The sequence below is a fragment of the Cryptotermes secundus genome, unplaced genomic scaffold, assembly GCF_002891405.2.
Source record: "Cryptotermes secundus unplaced genomic scaffold, Csec_1.0 scaffold4611, whole genome shotgun sequence".
In the NCBI taxonomy this organism is placed as follows: domain Eukaryota; kingdom Metazoa; phylum Arthropoda; class Insecta; order Blattodea; family Kalotermitidae; genus Cryptotermes; species Cryptotermes secundus.
Window position 1 is genome coordinate 37,390 of NW_019743066.1, and position 18,228 is coordinate 55,617.

The 18,228-nt window shown below is 37.3% G+C and overlaps 1 protein-coding gene across 4 annotated transcripts in view; it reads left to right on the forward strand.

Annotated features, from left to right (window-relative positions):
- LOC111873694 overlaps positions 1 to 16,667 on the forward strand; it is a 31,058-nt gene extending 14,391 nt beyond the window's left edge. For 3 of the 4 annotated variants that reach the window (XM_023868626.2, XM_023868628.2, XM_033755169.1), the window contains 6 exons: positions 2,140 to 2,232; positions 4,396 to 4,898; positions 7,583 to 7,665; positions 9,167 to 9,291; positions 9,965 to 10,107; positions 11,156 to 11,963. In XM_023868626.2, coding sequence (XP_023724394.1) covers positions 2,140 to 2,232; positions 4,396 to 4,898; positions 7,583 to 7,665; positions 9,167 to 9,291; positions 9,965 to 10,074 — 914 coding nt within the window. In that variant the 3' untranslated portion in view covers positions 10,075 to 10,107; positions 11,156 to 11,963. Of the gene's footprint in view, positions 1 to 2,139; positions 2,233 to 4,395; positions 4,899 to 7,582; positions 7,666 to 9,166; positions 9,292 to 9,964; positions 10,108 to 11,155; positions 11,964 to 12,791 lie in introns of those variants that run through there. The other variant, XM_023868627.2, reaches the window with a different exon arrangement.
- Positions 16,668 to 18,228: the final 1,561 nt, after the last annotated feature.

Here is an 18,228-nt window from a genome sequence, read left to right on the forward strand (position 1 = left end):
CCACAGGCGCGTGGCAATAACGTAACGCTCCCTCCCACCCCTCCGCGGTGACGTAACGCGCAACGCTACGTACCCGTAATCAACTTCCTACTGTGACGTGGCACTCATTACGCAACAGGCAAGCACTGCAGCTATATAAGTGAGCTGCACAGCAGCTACCAGTCAGTTCTACTGTAGCAGTCGGCGACTTCAGTTGTACTGAAGACATTTCCGAGTTAAAACATAGCAGCCTGTGAGTGTGCGATAACTAAGAAGTCAGCGAGCGGAAGACTTATTGTGTGCTTTCAAGACATAGTGAGTGCTGTAGTACAGTTATACTCGGGGTGTGTATTTCAGGGAGACTTGTATAGCTCCCGCGTTATTAATACGTGAAGACTCTTGAAGACAGTGTTAAGAGATTTTGTTGTAGGGTTATAAAGTGTGAAACCCCGCAACTGTGAGATAAGTAATTGTAGCCGTTACTTGTAGATTGTTAAATAAACCAGTTAACGATCTCTACGGCGTATTCAGTGACGTAACACGTTACAATATATATATTATTGTTGAGCAGAGGTTGTTACTGTAATATCACAGAGGGACTTAATTCGTTTGTGATGTAGGTTATGCCATCTGATGTGTAACCATTCATTAGAGCTAAGATACTGTAAATTAGCCTAATTAAGAAAGATTAAGTATAAATTATACTTAAGATAAATTAGCACTTAGTCCCAATTTTGAGTTTAGAATTGCACACTACATTCAGGAGTGACATGGATTCATTCTTGAGGGATGGACAGGATGTAGCATTCGCTACACTTCCTGAATTGTGCTGTCGAATTAGAGCAGTATTCCTTTGAGAAAAGGAGGGCTGACAGTTATTGCTATTTGTCACTCAAGTGGTAGATGGTCCAAACACCCATACTACCGTGAGGAATTTATCATGAAGCTGCTAAAAGGGCAGTTATGTAATTAAGGACTGAGAGTCATTTTCATTGGTAAATGTGAATTTCTGGAGAACTCCCAGAATTTAAACTGGACCAATAGAGCATGATTCAGCGAGGAGCTTCCTCTTGGAAGTTTGGGCTCAGAGAGAGTGGACAACTTTGGAGAGCCCATTCACCAAGAGAGTCGTTTCCCAGATTCTGAGTGGTGCGTACACGAAACTGTGTCTTGGCATCACCAAATTACTACTAGAACATTGTTAAGATACCAAATTAACATAAGGCCCAGGAAGGATAAATTAAGTAGTGTTCTAAGCCATGCAATTTGTATTACAAGCACAACAGATAATAATTAAACGTTCTGGTATAGCTAAAGTGTTCGTGAAAATAATGAACATCACCTTCTTCCTATCCTGCCAGATTGAGGCTTGATACGCCCTAAGATGGAGTCCATCTCTACCTGAGCAAACCAGACAGAACTTGATACTCACTTGCCCAGTTGTCCTCGCAGTTGTAAGCTACCCAAGTAAGCTTACTGGCACCCAGATTTCACTCCTTGCCTTCCCAAATTAACCTACTCATTCCACAACGAGCTAGCGGAAGTTGGCTGGAGTGATAACAGGAAGATATCTGGACCTAGCAGCAGTGAGAGGTGAGGGTCGTCACAACAAAGTTACATCAAGTACCCCATAACGCTTGACAAAGACAGCCTGCAGCCATCAGTGAAGGGGACAGTTAAAGATGATAGCCAGTGATGTCCACTACATGTAGAGGCAATCATCATAGTTACACTTGCTGTACTTCTACTGTTTATTTTTGTATTAAGAGGAGTAATGGTTCAAGATGGGGGAATGTGGTAGCATAGTTGGTTGAGGCCCTGTGCTACAAGCCAGAAGGTAGTGGGTTTGATTCCCAATGAGGTCATTGGATTTTTCAGTTGACCTAATCCTAGCTGCACTATGGCCCTGGGGTCGACTCAGCCTCTAACAGGAATGAGTACCAGGAATCCTCCTGGGCGTAAAGGGCAGCCGGCGCATGAGGCTGACAACTTCATCTGTGAGCCGATTGTATAGAAAATGTGGGAGTCTTGACATTTCACTACCATATGTACCTCCATGGCCTGTTATAGGGATAGCTTTACCTTTTTTGTTTAATTGTTCAAGATGTCTCCAGTAAAGATCTCTAAGTTATATTTTAAACATACTTTACATGATTTCAGATTTGCCATATTATGTGAGGAACAAATTCCAAAATGGATTCCCAGATGACTGGAAGGTAGTGAAATGCAAGTGGATTAAATATGTAAAAGAAGGTAAATTCATGTCCTAAAGTATTAATTAGAGAAAGATTAAAGTCATCCTGAATGTCTGGTTTCATGGTTCAGTATACTCTCAGTTATGTAATAACCAGGGCCCAGATTTTGATGACCTGAAAATATTAAAAAAATGACCGAAAAAATCCAGAAAAAATGACTTAAAGGAGAAAGAGAAAGAACACTTTGCTTCCATATTATTCACATTTCAGAAAACATATGAAGACAAATTCCCTAAAATGGCCAAAAATGACAAGAAATACCCTTAAAAGTCCAAAAAATTGCTCCCAAAATGAAAAAAAATGACCTTAAACCAAAAAATGACAAAAACTACCTATAAAATTTACGTTTATATAACCAGCAGCTCATATCCGAGATTTATATATTTAAGAGCATCACATAGGATACAAGGAAAAAAAAGATGACATGTCATCAAAATCCAGGCCCTGGTAATAACCAGACATCCAGAATTCTCATGCAAGTGGTGAAAATTTCAGAGAAAATTTACCAGTTTTATAAAGTACCTTCAGAAACAAAGGTATGATGTACATATGTTCACCCACCACACTATTACTGCTGGCCATTTTCCTGCCTCACACAGGTGCCATTACAGTAGAGGCTAGTTGATTCTACGATTGTGTTACAGCATATCAGATATCTTTCACCCTTAAATTCTCTGTCTAGCTTATGAAGAATTCCATGTGAGAATGAAAGCAAAAACTTGTTGTTTTGACTTCTGAAAAGTGTCTGCCTCCCTGCCCCATGCACACCACGTTCCCCATACATGCTAGATAACTGGCAGTTTACTGTATAACTGTTGAACAGTCTGTTGTTTGGAGTGGAGGTTATGTGTGCAGCATTTTGCAGACAGGCTCTGTCTGAATGTTTAACAAACTGTAAACAGGGAGCAGATGTAAGAGCAGGCCTGCCTGAGTAGTATTTCCTCTCCCTCGTTTTACAGATCCAGCTGCCAAAACACTTTAAAATTGTCACTCCAGGCAGTGGACAGAGTGGAGGAAACATCCTTACATCAGGCATAAGTCACAGGTCTTCCACCTAGAATACTGATATCATTGTTTTTGTGAGGGATACTTATAAGTGTTACTTCTTTACTGAGCTTATTTAAAATTAAAGGCGCTGAAAAGGGCTAACTGAACAGTATTCAAATACTGTTATAATTAACTATGTTTGCAGCTTCCTTTTTAAATAAATATGATGAATTGATAGAAGGAGAATGATCTGCTAGCAGGTTCCGCCAATATTTTGAATTGTTGGAAGAATTACATATGTCACTTATTGACTGTACATGGGATTAATGAAGTTAGGCACACTAGTACAGACAGCTCAAGCGTTAGTACCCATGCTTAGTATTTTTGAGGGTAGGATCGCTGTAGAAAAGTTGGAACACTGTAAATCACCAGGTATTGATCAAATTGTGGCAGAGGTAGTCCATTCAAGCAATGAAACATATTCTGAGGTCCATTAATTTAGTAATTGTGTTTTGAATAAGGGAGAATTGCCCCAGCAGTGGAAGGAATCCATTATTATTATTATTATTATTATTATTATTACCTATTGGTAAGAGTTGCGATAAAACGGAACTTAATAATTGTCGAGGGATACTATTGTTACCATCTTCATAGAAGATCTTACCCAGTATTCTCTCAAAATTAATTCTCTATGCAGATGAAATTATTGGGAATCATCATGTGGATTTTGATGTAATAGATCAGTTACTGATCAAACTGTCTACATTCAGTAGACAGGCCTACATCGTGGAAAGAAGTTGATATATTTTGAAAACATTCCTTAAGCACTGCTATGCCTGCAACCATAAAACTTAAGCGCTGTACACAGGTAAACACTATATATGAGAACACTGCACTGAGCTGTAAGTAGAATTGGAATTAAAGAACACTGTTAAAAAACTTGTTGCATTTGATGGAATTTAATCCTAATTTTACTTATGCCATAGGATGCACAGTTGAGAGCAATGTCTATCATAAAAATATTGCAATGAGATTTTGTAATATTTCAGGGAAAATATATTTTGTAGTCATTCATATCATCATTTCAAAGCATATTAATTTGATTGAAGCAGATATGAAATGAAGTTGTATACAAAACATGAACATTAATAATGTTTTTATTTTGTTGCATTAGGGAGCCCATGTGACTTCAGTTGGACAGTAGAAACTGTTGAACGTGTTTCGGATTTAGCAGTGCATGAAGATCCTGCCCAACAAAACACATTGTGCCAAAATGGAACTGTGTTTGTAAATTTAACTTCTCCAAGAAGAAGTGACATTTCTCTACACAAAATTCCAGTGAATTGTGAGAAAACTGAAGAGTCACTTTCCATGGATGTGCAAGATTGTGCCAAAGCTTCGATTTCTGAAGACAAGGGAGGGCAAGAATATTTGAAAGAGTCACAGTCAGGAGCAATCCAAGAAAGATATATTGGCAGAGTGATCAAAGCCAGAACAGATTTGAATGTTAAAGAAATGTTAACATCAGGGGATACAGATGAGAATAGCAGTGACTCGTCTAGAGAAGGGGCAGGTTCTAGCACGTATCCTGTTATACATATTCCTGACACAGTTAAAAATTCAGTAGATCCAAATGATAATGAAGCTGCTAAGGATAACGTTGAAGCTGATATTTTTGTAAGTATACGTAATGTGGCCAACCAATAATTGCCCCTGGTTGGTGAGGCGCTGTTCTGTTGATACACACTTGTTAATGATGATTATGGGCAGGAAGTGTGAGAGGAAGGAAGACCCTTACAGTCAGGCAGTGTCACCGCTTCACATAGCACAGTAGAGTATCTAGGATTCCGAGGTTCCCACAGCAGTGATTACGAAGGGTTCTCTTGTCTTGTATATAATGCCTTATAGTCCATCGAAAGTTGGCAACTTGTGCCTGCAAAACGTATGTTGATTTCCAGTGGACTACGTGGCATTATATCTCAGAAAATAGAACTCTTTGTTAGCAGAGTAGTTCACTTCTCGAGTCACAGGGAGTCAAATGTTGGTTGACTTGTACATGTATTTTAAACTGACTCATAGAGCTCAGCCCTTCTTGATAAGCTCCAAACTGTATTTTAATTACAGAAGAAAATATACATCCATAATGGAGTGAAATATAAACTGGAGTAGCTCAGTCAGTATAGTGATTGGCTGCAGTCTGTACAACCAGGAATCAATTCCTGCCTGAGGTTGAGACTTTTGTTTCCACCACATCTACTGGCTCTGAGACCCATTTAGCCTCCTGTTTGGTGGCTATCTTAGGCTCTTTCCCTGGAGTATAGTGGTGAGAGTGTGAAACTGTTCGCTCAGTTCTGTCTAGTGTCAAGTTTAAGAACGTGTGATGCTTCACCTTTACCCTTCCATATGTCTTCATGGTGTGGTGCTCTACCTTTACTTTTCATGTAAAAAAAACGCTCACTTTGCCCTTGATGGCAGTCCACTCTAACTACGTAAAAATTAAAGTGGAATAATATTCCATACTTTAAAGATCCTAAAATTTTAATTGAATTTGTAGTACCAAAGAAAAATTATAACATTTTAAGTGTAAGTTCTCAGAGAGTCACATTTAATCAATATTGATAAAAAATTTTCTCTTGCAGTTCCAATTCCCAAGGTCTAAATCTATGTTTTTCACCATAGCATTTTTTTCTTTTTGTAGAATATGGTTAGCAACGTAGCTCTTCCCACATAAATTACCTCCTCAGTGACCTGTCTACATTTCTGATATTACCCCCCCCCCCCCCCNCCACCTGAGAATTTCTCTTATCAAATTTTACTTTTTGGTTTCTAAACAACCTGGGTATTTGGGTGTAACTGCAGTTATAAACGGTAATTGCAAAGAACTCCACAGAAGTAGGATTAATCTCTCATTCAATTATAGTTGCATATCATAAGGGTACAAAACAACAGTCCATAAAATATGTTTGAAACCTGTACTAACGTGGACACTTTTAAAGCGAAAATAGCAAAATTCAAGCAATGGATGTGAAATTTTTAGAGATAAGTTGAAATTCAGAATTTGTTAATAGAGTTAGAAGGGAAAAGGTTACAACAGTTGAACCATATAAAAAGCATGAATATAACAAGAATACCTAGAAGGGCATTACAATTGAAATTTAATAGAAAGAGATTTAAAGGATGACCCAGAATAAAATGATACTGGAAGACATCAGGAAGGTGGTAGAGCTGGCAAGAAGCCAAAATGGAAAGGTTATAGGAATAACAAGAGGTTGGAGACTCCATTAAGCTGTACAAAATGGAAGAAGATGAATTGTGGAGTTTATTATGAATTCATATTTTAATTTGCACATACAGTGATAATTGCTTTACGTTCCACTTGCAGTCATTATAATGGCATCATACTGTAGAAGACAGTGTGGAATAGATCAGGCAATTGTATGTTCAGAGCTCCAAGAATCCTGTTTCTACCCAAAGCAACAATCCAGAATGAGAATCTGAGATACACGCGCAGTAAATCAAAGTATGAAAGTTACTGGTTATCTGAAATGTGTCTGTGTGAGTGGGTTTAAAGGTGCATCAACAGGTATGGCTATTTGCACCCAGAATGTGTCGTGTGTAAATTTTATGGTGCAAGAAACTGATGATGAGGATTCTGCTTTTCACATTTCACATTAATGGTCACATCAGCTGCAAGAACTGCTGAATGTGGGGAGTACAGCAGGTATATGAATTCTGTACATGCATGACATTCAGAAGTGAACATATGGAATGGATTGTTGCATGACAATGTACGAGTAATGGAGCATTTCCATTTTGCAGAAGGAGCCACTGCTGCAAACATTCCAGTGTGTTAAAATTGTTTTCCAACTAATGGATGATATTGAACCTGGAATGCAACTGAAATTGCTTTTTAAAAGACAAGATCCCTTCTCATTTCAGTCTTCAAGTCTGCATGCTCTGGACGCTAAGTTTTATAAATAAAGGGTCAAAAGATAAAGCCTCCAAATTTACAGATTTCACATATTTTAAATAATTCATGTGTCAAAATGATTGCCTGTGCTAAGAAGATCATGATTTGTGACGTCTGTAAGAGAGAACTGTGACAGTCTCGCTGGATATGCTTTGTTATGCTTGCCTGAAATCAAATATCTGCACAGCTATGTAAATGGCACTTAAATCAAACCATTTAATGCATGGCATTCAATTTTGAAGGCCTGTCAATGTTTTACAAAAATAAATAAAAGCTCTTTTGTTTTATATTTCAGGATTTATTACATTTCAAAACTAGGGAGTTCTTTGCAATTTAATGTATTTCTTACATTTATTTTATTTGTTTTTAATTGTGTTTGTTTTCAATGCAGGAAAATCAAGAACTCGTTCTTGAAAAATGGACTCCTATTCTTGTAAATGGATGTGATCTGAAAATAACTGGTTATGTGAAAAGGTATGGTAATTTGTATTGCATCTTTTAAGAAGTATAGCAGAAGTTGTAATAGAAAACTTCTGGTTTTATATAGTGGTTGGTTATTGTTTACCTTCCCTCAACTTTGTAGAAAAAAGGAATGAAAGGGCATAAGAATTGTTAGAATACAGTGTGTAATGGTTACACAGGTACTCATGCAGCGGTTAGTGAGAACATGATGTGGCAAAAACGAGCATAAGACATTAAAATTTGATGTTTGGAATTACTGGATTTTTGGACTTTGTTCATTATCTGGTATTCTAAAAAACACTAGAGAACACAATGTTCCAGAAACAGCCAGCTTCTGAAATGTTGTGTTGTCTAGTGTTCTTTAGAATACCGGATGATGGACAGAGTTCAGAAACCAGTAATTTAGTGTTATACACCATCATCTGAACCCTTTAGAATCTCATTAAAATTTAATATAATTGTTAAGAACACACAATAGGAGCATACCATTTGAGATGAGATTTTATGAAGGTATGCAAACTTCTGATTTTGAATCATGTGAAGAATGTACTTCTTTTCAGACATACAAGGTGTCCTAGGAGGAAAGGCCAATATTCTGGGATGTCATAGTATCAGTCATTCTTAGCAAAAAAGTGTATATGTACATGTGTCCTATTCTGGACAGTTTCTGAGCTAGAGCTAGTTCACTGTACAGTAGTTTGGATTTGGCACCAAATATTATCATTCCATCCTGCCATAGTGCACCACTGTCTGAAGGTCTGAGGGGTCTGAAGCATCAATTGGCTGTTGTGAAGCGCTGCATATCTTCACAGTTGTTGAATATACTGATATGCTGTATGTTTATGGCTTCTGTGATCATAGTGTTACTGGTGTTGTTGAATATCATCAGTGGTTTCCTATGCGCAGAATTCTGGATAGTAATGTTTCCCAATGTATTTAATATATTTCGTGAATGTGATATGCCTCCCAGTGTGCTCATATTTCATCTGACGAGCACGTCAACAGCATGTAGAGGACTGGGAAAACATTCTTGAAATGCTACAGCGTAACCCTACTACTGGCATGCAAAATACAGAAGACATTGTGTATTGCATATGGATTGGTGAAATAATGTATTGTACAAGCCTAAAATCAAATGAATGGCGGTATATTGCCTTCAGTTAGACAATGCCATGTGTACATCCATACCAGTTCAGCATTTATAAACACCTTACCAGGTTTCTCTCTGATGCTAATGCAGCTTTGGCTTCTGATGTTATTCATCCAGCCACTTTACTATCAAAGCCATGCTTAATCAATTTGACACTTAAAGACCTCGGATTGACACTTGGCTACTTGTAAAGTAGCTGATGGCATGATGTTGACCTCTCACCTCCATCCAGAACTGAGGTTAAAGAATGTTGAAACCATAACTCCACTCCCCATTAATCTTCATGACATGGTACTTAATTAAGCACTGGGACAACTTATGTTAACTTACCTTTACCTCTGAATTTTATTTTGTATGTTGCAGTGAATTAAACACAGAAACAAGTCATACAACTGAAATAGTAAAGAAACGTAAAGCATACAACTCTTTTCAAACCAAGAATGGAAAAACCTACAAGCTGATGGGCACATTTGTGGATCTTGAAAATAGTAAGTATTCTAATTTAATATTACTGGAAAATAATGTTTATTTGTTATAGCTCATTCAGTGACTCATTAGCTCATACTATTTAGGCTCAAATGATGGAATGATTGCTGAATAATAAATTGAAAAGGATGCGGAAAGAAGTGATTGTGCCCAAATTTGATGTAGTATCTCGGCATTTGCCTGGAAGGACTGAGGAAAACCAATAGGAACCTAAGTCAGGATCATCAGTATCCGGCCCAAAATTAGAACTGAATATTTCCTGTATACAAGTCTGAAGCTTGAGTGAACTTTCTCGGTTATGAGCATTTTTATTGGTTTCCTCTCCATACATTATGCATAGAGAGAAGTTTGTGTCTTCATATGTCTGTGACCCCAATGTAACTTCTGAACCCTTGATGGATTTTCATGTTAGTTTTCATGAACACAGTCCTACTAGAGAACATCAGACCCGTGTACTTGCATTTCCTGTAATAAATAATACCAATATGGAGGCTGTGTGAAATCTGAGGTGGAAACATTACTGGAATCATTTCACATAAGGTTCCAAAATTGTGTGTAGCAATAGACCTTTAAAAATATACAGCTTTTGTTTCAGCGGTTTTTTGTTTTCTTTTGTTTTCGTTTTTTTATATAAATTTTGTTGTTCATTGTGATAATGTCCTTTCTGCTATACAGCTGTACCAACTCAGATCAAGACAAAGCTGGCTGAAGGGCTTCCTGCCCAGTGGAAGATGTTGATGAAGACTTGGGCCTCTCTTGTGCTTCCAACAAAGAACAAAACATAATTTAATACAAACTGCATCTGCTTCAGGATTGAGGTACTTAAAGTAACATGTAAATCATTGCTTCAGCAGTTTTGATTATAGCTATTTCAGTCAGTATATTTTAAGTCCCATTCACAGATATTACCAGTTCTGTGATATAAATGCCCCCTTAGGTACCCCATTTCTGTAACCAGGATTTTTCAGAGATAGATACAAGTTTCAGGCAGTGAGGATTTATAGTGTGGTCTTCTGGATTGTGACACTGTGTTATAGTATGATAGGGTGTTACTTATGCTTTGGAAGAGTGTGCTGCCTCTACCTTCTGCCTGAAGATGGAGGTAGATTGTTCCTCTGAAATGTTAGTAACCACCTACTGGTCTGCATGGTGTCATAACCCAGAAGATCGCAACATGAGGCTGTGCCAAATGCACATAAAGACTTTGTATTTTAACTGACGGTATGCACTAGCATACTCTCTTTCGTTATTATTTTATTTTGACTGCTAATGCATGTTAGTTTTAAACTGAATGTTTGACTAAATATTGTATTTATTTCTTTCTAATACAACAGGTCCTGAAATTTATTATATTCTTTCTGCAAGCAAACATAGATGTAACTGTAATAACCATGAGATCATGTTCATATAGTAGCCCCAACCTTTTACCTTTTAAAACATCATCCTTTGTTCCCATCACAAACTCTCAGGGTTGGTGCACGTGATTCAACACAAATTTATCCTTAGTATACCAAATGATATCCCTTCATGAGCTTTAATGTTAATAGTGGCATACAGGTCGCTGCAAGAATCTTTTAAATCTATCATCAATGTTGTAGTATCCTTATATGATTATGATAGCTTTGCAGAAAGTGACATTGAGTGATAATCATATTCAGTTTTGCAACTTCTGTGTTTCATAAATCATAAAATTCAGTGGATATTTACAATGATGTATCTTAAAGTTAGTTTAGACTCTGACACAAAGTTATGATATTGATCTTTTAATAAAAGTGTTAAGATATGTCTGTGTAAAATATTGCTGTTCTGCAGGATCATGTCTCTTTGGCTCATCACAAGTTTGTGTGTGTTTTTTTATGCTTCCAGTTTCAATTATACCCAGAATTTACAGGCCCTGAAAAATAAAAAAAAATTACATGACTTCATGAGGTCATTAATTTTCATGAAGAATATTATCTTCTGGTGTGTAATGCTGTGTAGTCTAGTAGAATTCAACTGACTTTTGGGGGATCTACTGCTCTGTCTTCACTGTTGAAAAGTATGCAAGAAAGAAACCAGCAAGACTTGAAAATGGATGTAGTGCCAACTGTGTGCTGTTCATCTCAGAAGATAGTACTCTTCATGGCCACAGTTGTGAGAACCTCAAATCCAAGAACTAATTTTCTTGTTTGTTCTTATGCATGTGAAGTAATTTGTTAGTGACAAGTTGCTAGTTTATTGGTCTTCCTCCATCCCCTTGTTAATGTGCCTCTGAAAAAGAACACTTCTTGAATATACATATTCACAATTAAGGTCTTTACTAAATTGTATAATTGAAGATATGTATTGCTGAGTAAGTTCTAACCACAAGGATGGAAAACTTTGGGAGTGAGACTGTCCTCCAGTATTATATAATGGTAATAACGAAGAGTATGTCCTCTAAATATATTTCATACTTTTCTGACATATTTTTTGTTAGTTTCCAGCTGTACCTACCATCTGTCTCATTTATATATATGTATATTCTTCAGGATACTCAGAACTGATGTGTTCCTGTTTCTGGTAAAAGACATTCCAAATTTTGATATCTGTAACTCAGTGTACTGTTTAATTTGTTACTGCAGATGTGATGTTCACATAGAACTGTTTAATTTTGTAATACTTATGATGATAATAAAGCTGCTGTTTTGAGCAAGACTTTGGCTTTTCATTTTAAAGAAAGTAATATCTGTTGCTGTGGTTTCTCTGACGCTGTAGAGTGCGCATTAATGTATGCCTCATGGCTGAATTTTGTGTTCCTAAAGTGGCAGAACACCAAGAACTGTCAGATTATATGCTTGTTTATTATTATTCTGAATTGGTATGTATGTTGGAAGACACAGTACCAAATGCATTCTTTGCATTTCTTCGTAACTCATGATCCTCGATGTATATTTAATAGCAGCCACCTTTATATTGAAAGTCAAATGAGGAGGTGAAGTGTATATGCCCCATAACAGCTGCACGTGACACAATAAGAGTAACTAACCTTACCGCCATCTTTGAGCCGATTGTCTAGATAGTGTGGGACCCTCAGCGTCTCACAAACCTATGGCCCTTCACGGCCTGGTACAGGGATAGCTTTACTTTTTACCCATCACCATGGGACCCATGGGCACATAGATGAGGGCATATCCCAAAAATTGAACTTATGGATGGGAGAACAGCAGTTTCGCTAACAATTTCAGAGGCACCTAGAGTTGACCAATGTTGGTCAAAATATGTATATATTCACCTGTGATGTAGAAGAGACTTTAAAATTTAAAACTTTTTAAGGTTTTAAAAAGCAAGCTGTAATTTAAACCTTTGTCCGGTGTTCCAAAGGGTATACGTCATTCACAATACAAACATCTTTAATGTTGCAAATTTTGCTTTAAAATCTGCATATCTGCCTTAAGATTTGTTTTTTATAATGAAGTTAAAACAGATAGGATAATTTAATTTAGTTAAAATTTTTATCAATTGTCATATCCTCTGCTCCCAGGGCATGGGTCCCGCTGCAGGAAGTCATTCGATGTAGCTGAGTGAAGACTCCTTCCAGGCTCTGCATGGGTGCCGTCAACGAGTAACAGTTTACAACAGAGCTTCAGCCAACTAGGATATATGTAGATTTATTGAACTCAGGTAGATTACAGAAGTTACACATTGATATGTAGGCCGAACCAGAGCACAGTGACAATTTCTAAGTTCCCTTCGAAGAGCAGACTGCCCTTGACTGGATGAAAAGTGATGCAGATAATGGGTCACCGTTTCACTCCACAGATTATTTGGAATCCTTCGCTAAGCTCCCCATTTATTTTAACCTTTGCTTTCATATTTTGGAGAGTTGCTGCTATTGATCTGATAGTTTGGATGGAACATTGTACTTTCTGAGGCATTTATTATTTGACACCTCTTAACATAATCAAATGTTTGTGTATAGTCTACAGATATGGTATAGATATCAATAATAAACTCACAGCATTTTTCATAGATCTGTTTAACTATAAATATGTTATCTATTGTTCAGTAAATTGCAAAAATGTTATGAGATGTTTAATAATGTTATTGGTCTGAAATTATGACATGCCAATTTATCACCTTTTTTATGTATTGGTGCTATGATTCCTTCCCCACACCGTGAAGGGATCTCTGTGTCCTGCCTTATCTTCAGCATCAGCTTATGTATCCTTCGTTTCAGTGTTCGTCCACAAAATTTAATTAACTCTGGGGTAATGTTGTCTGGTCCAGCAGCTTTATTGATTCTAAATTTGTTTATTATTGTACATACCTCAGTGTATGTTGGAGGTTCAATATAAAAGTCATTATCACTCATGGAATCATCCATAATATCGGGGATTTGGTCCGTTTCTGCCAAAGTGAACACGTCAGTTCCTTCCATCTTTCTAATACCTTCAGTTGATGCACTATTAAATTCCCATCAGCATCTCTATATATCCTTGGCAATGCACTGCTGTGTTTTTTCATAAATCTGATGTCATTAAAAAACTTCATAGTTTCATTCTTTCAATGATTTTCCTCAATTTGTAGAATTCTGCCATTTATCCCTCCCCCCCCCACCAGACTCTGTTTGCTTTGTTTCTGTTTTTTATTGCTCTCCTATATTCATCGTCCCACCATTTGTTTCTAGGTACCTGGACTTGTGTTCCTACCACTTCTTCAGTTGTTGCAACGATTTTGGACCGAATAAATTCCCAATCTTCATTTACGTTTGAAAATTCATTTACTTCACTCAGTTTTTTTGTGTAATACGATTCTGTTCTGTCTCTGTTTTTGAAGATCACGCAATATGATCTTGTTCCATTTCTTTATACTAAGTTTCTTTTTCACATATGCTACAGGTAATTCTTGCCTTATTACCGTTTTAACAACGTAATGGTCTGAGTTTATATTACGTCCTTGCATTGTTCTGACATCTTCTATAAGGTCCTTTTTACTTGCATTAATAATGACATGATCAATTTGATTAATAATGTATATTTCCCAGAGATGTTACTACATATTTCTTCTCTTCCCAACTTGGCATTTAGATCACCTGATATTATTACAGCATCACTTCTTGCAATTCATCATACAAATGCTCTTTAAAATTTATTTCACTATCTTTGGGTGGAGCATAAACATTGATAAGAGTAACATTGCTATATTTTCCTTTAAGTTTTTCATAATATAGATGTCAAAATATCTTACATATTTCCCATTATTACACGTACTATGGATACCAATATGCTTATTGCATATTAAAAATGCCAGAACTAAAATTCCCGTATGGCATCACACAACCTCACAAATGCTGAAATACAGCTTGCCAAAAAAAGGTGGTCTAAATTGATTTCTGTCACAATCAGATAGTGGTGTAACACTGCAGTATTGAAACAAATAATATTATGGGATAGGTAACTGGTTTATTTTCTTCTTTAAGTGCAACATACACATCTCGCATAATAGAAACTTCTGAAAAGCAGTGAAAAGGTTTACACAAATTTATACATTCTATGGTCTGCTGCCTTTTTGTTCTTCCAGCTACTCTGCACTGTACTTCAAGAACTGTTAATTTGTCACATTTCTGCAGGAACATGAAATTATAAAAATTCTTTCTTCCTATATTTCACAATAATTCACATATTCTTATACTACATAATGAATGGCAAGAATTGTGTTTATTTCCTTATGTACAACACCAGATGATTGATTATATGAGAAACCCCATGTAAAGTTTCTGTTTAAATCAGTGGATTCAACCCTCTGAGAATCATACATAGAGGGACATATTAATGCTGAAATCATCAATTTGATAGGACTGTTAAATGAGGGAGACCCTCAAATCAAGAAAAAATTAAATGGGGGTTGCACTGTATCTAAATCTTTGTTCTCATTACTGCATTACTGGAATTGTTGGTTGTACCAGCATGTTTCTATCACTATCTTGGGAAATTAAAGTCTCTCTCTTGATTCACTGAAAGTGAGTGTAACATGGTATTAGTGATGAAGCACTATAAATAATTCTGACAACTGAAGGCACTGATATATTTTATTGTACAAACAACATACATTAAAAATTGACATGATCCATCTTATGAGATTCAGATTATAAATACTGATTATTTAATAAAACAGTATTCAACATGCTGCCTTGTACTCAGCAGTAATAAATGAAAAAATTCCTGACCATTTCTAAACTCACTTCCTTACTTCTTACTGTAACCATTTAAATCTTTCATTCTTTCCATAGCCCCAAGACTGTAAGTAAAGAACAAAATTTCAATTATTTGTTTTAACTGACTTAAAATGTTTGTATTCTATGCTGTCAAATTTTCTGCAAGAAAGGTCACAATAACTTCAGAGTGAACCCACTGAAGCTCATGTAGGGTACCTAGGCAGCTTCTCGGGAAGACGACATGAAAACTTCATCCTTCGTTTTCCTTCACAATACTATCTCCTTATCCTTTAACATCAGCATATTTTTATACAACAGTAAAACAAACGAAATCTTAAAGATTTTTATGCTTCAACTTTACATTGCCAAGAGCAGTGAGAGCAACAGTTACAAAATATAACTGTTGAATAAATCTTCCATATATTGCGCTCCCTTCACACTGTACAGTGGGTTTGGTGAGACAAACAAGCTATGGCCTTGTGATCTGCAGTAGCTTTGCTGCTGGAAAAAAATTGGGGGGTACACAGAGATCAGTGTCTCAGCTGCTATGACTGAGTTCACATAAAGGGTTGTGGGCTGTGTCACAGCTCAGGCGGGATTTGTGGTGAGCAAAGTGGCACTTGGGTAGGTTTTTTACTGAGTACTTCAGTTTCCCATCAGTTCTCATTCCACCGAATGCTCCATATTCATCTATCATCCAAGGCTGGTACATCAGGCCAATTAGTGGTCAATGTACCAAGTGGACTCAGTCTCACCCCACCTTACAAAATTTAAACATCATGTGTTAAGTTCCATTTCAATAACACTGGCCCATTTATAATTAGGCCTGTCATTTTCCCACATCTCAGAGTTCATGTCCTACTGAAAAACTTCTACATCTGAACCTGTACAACAAATCGTTCCTAACACAAACTTCAAAATGCTGAGGCTGCCTTACAGGTATACATGAAGTAAAAAAGAAAACTTTACAGTGTATTTTAAACTAAAACTACTTTACGATTGTTTCATCTTCAGGGTCTTTGAAGACTGCCACTGGTGAGCTTCATTTACCACTATGGCTCTAGATGCATATAACAATAATTCTGTGAAAATAGGAAGGAGAAGGGACAACACTATGCTATAAGTATATGGAGAAATATGGCAAAAAGGCATACATGCTAAGCATGAACTGCAACTTCTGGCTGATCTTTGTAACTCAATAGATCAAAATAACGTCCCTGAATTTAATGTAAGCTTAAATCTGTCAAACCTTTATGTCATATTAGGTACTGGTTACAATATATAACAGTCATAACATTGCTAAATTATTGACCAGTTTTATAAATCCCCCCCCCCATTTGATTCAGGTCACCCTTCACCCTGGTTGCACCTATGACTTATATGGTTTACCTGTTTTAATCCAAATCATGGGCCAGCCCACTGAAATTATCACACTGGGTTAGCCATCAACTAGACTACATTACACCTCATGAGGAGTGATGCTGAGTAGGACTGACAGTGATGGTAACATTTATGCATGGACATGACAGGATTTTTTTATGGAGGGGAGGCATTCATACTGCTGAAGACTGTTTTACCAATCACCTTGAGTATTCTAGCCAGAACAATGTGTCGTCTTACTTACTTACTTACTTACTCACTCACTCACTCGTGGAGCTGCACCCTTCTGGAGGAGCCGCCAATTCTGCAGCTACTCAAGAATTTCCCAGCATTTTATGGAACCCGAAGGTTCATTACTGTGTTCACAAGAGCCCTCCATTGCTCCCTATCCTGAGCCAGTTCTATCCAATCCATTCCATCCTCTCTCTCTAAGATCCATTCTAATATTGTCCACCCACCTATGCATTCCTCATCTCCCCTGTTCGTGCTACATGACCTGCCCACCTCATCCTCCTTGACTTTATCATTCTAATTATACTTGGAGAAGAGTACAAGTTATGAAGCTCCTCATTATGCAGTTTTCTCCATATTGTCTAATACTTTTAATTTTTATTGTTAAAAATTTTTATTCAGTTTTGATTCCCCATACACCTGGTTTAACACCCTCCTGCCAGCACCATACGTTTATGTCCTGATCAGGAAATTCTTAGTTATTACACAAAGAGCTCTGCTTAGTTTCTTCCTCAAGTCTCTAGTGGACCACAGAGAGCTGAACTCTCTTGTCTGAATGATGCAAGGCCAGCACACTAGCAATTAGACCAGGAAACCTGAATATTTATGCAATTAACTTCCACTATCTTCTATGTACTTGAGCTCACTTACCTGATCACAGTCCCCACAGAAGGGGTAGGCACTACAGTCTTCCTCTCAGACATGAAAACCTTGATACAAAAAGTTGTCCAGCCTACCTCTTCATGTGTCAGTGACTGCGGAATGCTTCCAGACAGCACTGCATGTAGGTATTTTTATTCAAGTGTTTGGTGCCCTGACTTTATAATGTTCTGTATGAACAAGGTATTAACATATTTTTTTTATTGCTAGTGGGGTGGGACCAAGTCCCTTGTACTGCGGCCACTTCTGGCCTACTGTACCAGCCCCAGATAGGTGAGGGTGATTGTGGAGCAATTGGTGGAATGAAGATTGGCAGGGGAAACCGAAGTACTCAGAGAAAACCTGCCCCAGCACTACATTGTCCACCACAAATCCCACTTGACCAGACCCAGGATCGAACCCAGGCAGCCGCGGTGGGAAGCCAGCGACTAACTGCTTGAGCTATGGCACGGCCATGCATTAACATATCTATTAGGTCCTCAGCTGCAAATGC